Source organism: Plasmodium reichenowi, chromosome 12, assembly GCF_001601855.1.
Source record: "Plasmodium reichenowi strain SY57 chromosome 12, whole genome shotgun sequence".
Lineage (NCBI taxonomy): Eukaryota > Apicomplexa > Aconoidasida > Haemosporida > Plasmodiidae > Plasmodium > Plasmodium reichenowi.
Genome location: NC_033657.1, coordinates 1,405,557 through 1,410,153, shown reverse-complemented (window position 1 = coordinate 1,410,153; position 4,597 = coordinate 1,405,557). Strand labels below are relative to the sequence as shown.

Sequence of the window (4,597 nt, the reverse complement as noted above, 5' to 3'; positions counted from 1 at the left end):
TATATATATATATATGTTGAAGTTTTATATATATATATATATATATATGTGTTGAAGTTTTATATTTATTTATTTATTTTATTTTTACTCATTATGGCTTTCAATGAATTTCTTAAAAAGAAATTTCCCGTTCAGGCCCATCTATATACTATAGAGGGGCACACTTGTAAGCCTTACCTTTTTGATTGCAAATTGAGCGTAAAAAAAGATAAGATAATAATATGCAACAGCATCACGAAACTTTTTTTTTCTGAAGATAAGATTTGTGATTTTTTGTATCTTCAGTTGAATATGTGTTACATTAAATACATTAATAATGATGCTGTTGAGAAATATATTATTGTATTTATGGATATAACGCACACATATTACTTTTATAAGTATATGATGTATTGTTATATAAAAGGAAGTTTAATATCGTACAGATATATTGATATCTACAAAGTAGATTGTATACATAGAACATTGTATAAAAAGAAATTGTTCTGTGTATTTCTCCACAATTATAACAAATACGAACATATATTTGTTATTCTGAAAGATAATGCAGAAAAGAAACTTAAGAAATATATAAATATTTCTTTATTACCTAAATTAAATGAGCACATGAATAATTCAAATGGCAAAGTTTGTGAAGTATACAATGAAGCTTCAACAATACGAATTCTTAGAGAATTATATATTAAAAATAAAGTATTTTTAATGCACACCATGAATTCTATTAGTAATAAATATGCTCAACTTGAATCTATATACATTGACTGTACGAAATTTGTTTTGAAAAATGTTTTTCAAATTGTTGCATATAACTCCTTTTATAGCGATGGCTTTTCATACAGAACATTTTTCTTAAGAGATTCTGATGATGACGTATGGTCTAACGACGAATATACATGTTATGAAAAAATGGAAGAAATATCAGCTGATGCAAAACCAAATATTCATAACATACAAGGAATTTATTATATTATCCATAGAGCAATCGAAAGGGTTAAAACCATATATTGCAGGATACCAACAGGATATGAAATATTACGAAATTTTTATCATGGGATACAAAATGATATAGAAAGTTCTCAACAAAATAATCCACATGTTCAGAAAAATAATGTAGTACACCAAGAACGTTCCTTATCTGATCATGAAAATAGAAATTTTGGTCAGCACAATATGCATAATAGTCAAGAAAGACGTAATACTTTTCAAAATATTCTTGACGCTTATCAAGAAAACATCCATCTTGTTAGAGCAAGTCTTGAGGATCATCACGAAATTTGTAATATTGATGAGGAAACGCAACAATGCGAACAAATAAGTGAGAGGGATCGACCAACACACGAAATGAACCATGAAATGTATAATATTGAAAAAAGAATTGTATTAATTAATGAACAAATGTGTGTAATGGAATTACCAACACATGGAGTTGAATTATCTGTATATACAATCGAATTACCAGTACATACAATTCATTTACCCATAAATTCCATTGATGTGAGTATAAATGGAATTCAGATACCAATACGTGAAATACATATCCCATTATATAAGAGAGAGATGTCAATATGTAAAATTGAGATCCCATTTTGTAAAACGGAGATACCAATATGGAAATTTGAGATACCTATAGGACAATTTGAAATACCCATACGTACACTTGAACAAAGAATATATGACATTGACCAACACATTGGTGTAATTGATCACATCATTCGTGAAATTGACGACGAAATTATTGATTTCAATAAATCTATTTCTAATATTAATAAGAACCATATTAAATGTGATCAGGTACGTTCTCACATTAATCAATCTCATCATAATATTACACAATCTAATTGCAGCACTGATCAGTTGAATTTTCTTTCTGATAAATCCAAAATAAATGCAGTCCAACCAAAAGCTCAATTAAATCGTTTCCATATGAACAAGGACCAATCAAATGAAAATTTTGATAAATTAGAAATTAAATCATCTAATAATAATATTGTTCCATATAAAAAATTGAATTATAAAGAAACATTTAATAATATTATAAATATATTATATAAGAATATATATTCTACAACTAAAAATATGAATTCATGTTTGGTTCATGATCCTTTAATTGTTCATGCTATTAAATTGTTCAATGAAAGGAAAATGGGAAATCCAAAAACCTTACCACAAAATGGACAAAATGGACAAAAAGAACAAAAAGAACAAAATGAACAAAATGGACAAAAAGAACAAAAGGAACAAAATGAACAAAAAGAACAAAATGAACAAAATGAACAAAAGGAACAAAAGGAACAAAATGAACAAAATGAACAAAAAGAACAAAAAGAACAAAATGAACAAAAAGAACAAAATGAACAAAAAGAAAAAAATGAACAAAATGAACAGAATGAACAAAATGAAGGTGTACGCGCAATTGCTCCTTCACAAGAAAATAATCGCTCAGAAGAGGATGGTCTCGAAAAAGGAAATGATGACATATATGCAAGTGATCACATAAAAGGAACCGATAATGTAGAAAAAAATTATGTATTTGAAAAATTCCGTTACTCAGAAAACAGTGGTTTCTTACTAAATAATAATACTCAAGGAGAAGCTCAAAATAACCTTTTCGGTTTTCATAATATGACGAAGGATTCTGTATCTACTGAAAATAAAAAGGAAGATGTTGACGTATTACAAAGGTACATTAATGACTATATTGAAACGACAATAAAAGTGTTAAGGGAAAATAAGAAGAGGAGAAGACGACGATCAAAGAATAGTACAAAATATGAGATGAATCTGGATGTGATGTTGAAATATTTAACATATGAAATATTTCTTAATATAAAAAATTTTAAGAAAGAAGTAGCAAAAGAATATAGAAATGACGATGAATTATATTGTGTTATAAGTAACATTGTATTATCTAAGTATGCAACTGTATGCGATTTTTCGAAAAAAAAGGTAAACAAATCAAGGGTATCAATGCATCCGATTAATAAGAAAAAGAAAACGAATAAGATACAAAGGAGGAATACCATAAAAAAAAACAAAATGATACAAAAAAATAACTATAACATTAAAAATTTGAATAAGGATGATGATAATAATAACAAGGGAAATGGAAATGGAAATGGAAATGGAAACGCAAACCATCATATATCCAGAAACATAAAGAAGAACGTGCACAAATATAATAGCGAGAAAACATCCAACAACACTTCTGAAAATAATATATTCAGTAGTATGTACAGTAATTGTGTGGGTAATAAATTTTATAGGAAATTCGAAGGAGGAAAGAAATATAAATCTAGAAAGGTAAATAACCTAGCATGGAAAAATGAAATTATTAATCTGTCAGACTCTGAGGAATCAGATGAATCTGAAAAAAAGGATGATAAAAAAAAGGAAAAACAAAAATGTCGTATGAAATATAAACATTTAAGTACAAGTGGAATATATTCTTTAGTATTGAGACAAAATATATTACCAAAAGGTTACAAAGAAAAGATGGAAAGGAATTCCAAAGAATTAAAATTATGGAATTATATTAATTATGATAATATATATAATGAATTAAGTATATTTGACTTTTATGATATTAATAATAGAAAGAAATTATATAATGTAAAAAGAGAAGCTTTTATATATGAAAATGAAAAATGTATACCAAAAGAAATACATATTAATAATGATGAAGGGAATCAATTAATTTTATTAGATGAAAGATATGATACAAATTTCTATATGATGGATGTAAAAAAAGAAAAGTTAGTAAGAAAATGGTGTAATGAAAATATCCCTATAACTAAATTATTAAAGAAGATGGAAAATTTATATTTGGGATTTAATGAAAGTTCTTTATTTTTTGTAGATACAAGATTAGAAAGATGTATCCAAAATATATTTCAATATAATAAATATGCATCTCCTATAGAACATGCAAGTATAGATAATAATGGGAGAATTACATCAAGTACATCACGTGGAGAACTGAAATATTATGATGGTACAATAAATAAACAGAACAAAATCAAAAAAAGTAAAAATGTTATATATTGTTCTGATGATATGGTTCATTTGACGACATCACATAAGGGAATGTATTCTATTGTTACTTGTCAAAAGAGAATAATAATCTATGAAAACTTTATGGATAATAAAAACTTTTTTGATCATGTAATCAGAAAATGTTATCGTTATCAACAAAATTCAGTAATCCTGAAATTAGAACCAATTGACGAAATCATACATGATCTTGGAGATTATACTTTTATTAAAACTGTTACCTATAGTAATTCTAAATATATTTTTACATTTGCTAAAGACTTTTGTGTAATATGGAATTTATATCAAGGCATAAATAAAAACGTATCTTATACAATTAATAAAGTTCCAGAAGATATCTCAGATATATCTTTATATGATACTTCTGATGACCATGACGCATTACTCCTTGCTACTGAACATACTTTAACCTTAACAAGAATTATATAAATTATAAGATTCAAAGGTTGTTTCTAATAAAAAAAATAAAAAAAAAAAAAATAAAAAATAAAAAAATAAAAAAAAAAAAAAAATAAAAAAAATAAAAAAAAAAAAAAAAAAAAAAAAA

At 25.7% G+C, this 4,597-nt stretch overlaps 1 protein-coding gene across 1 annotated transcript; it reads left to right on the top strand.

Moving 5' to 3' along the window:
• Window positions 1-93: 93 nt before the first annotated feature.
• On the top strand, window positions 94-4,479 carry PRSY57_1235400 (hypothetical protein; the record flags this gene model as incomplete). Its single annotated transcript, XM_012908772.2, has 1 exon — window positions 94-4,479. One exon carries the CDS (start codon window positions 94-96, stop codon window positions 4,477-4,479), a length of 4,386 nt encoding a protein of 1,461 aa, XP_012764226.2.
• Between the last annotated feature and the right edge of the window lie 118 nt (window positions 4,480-4,597).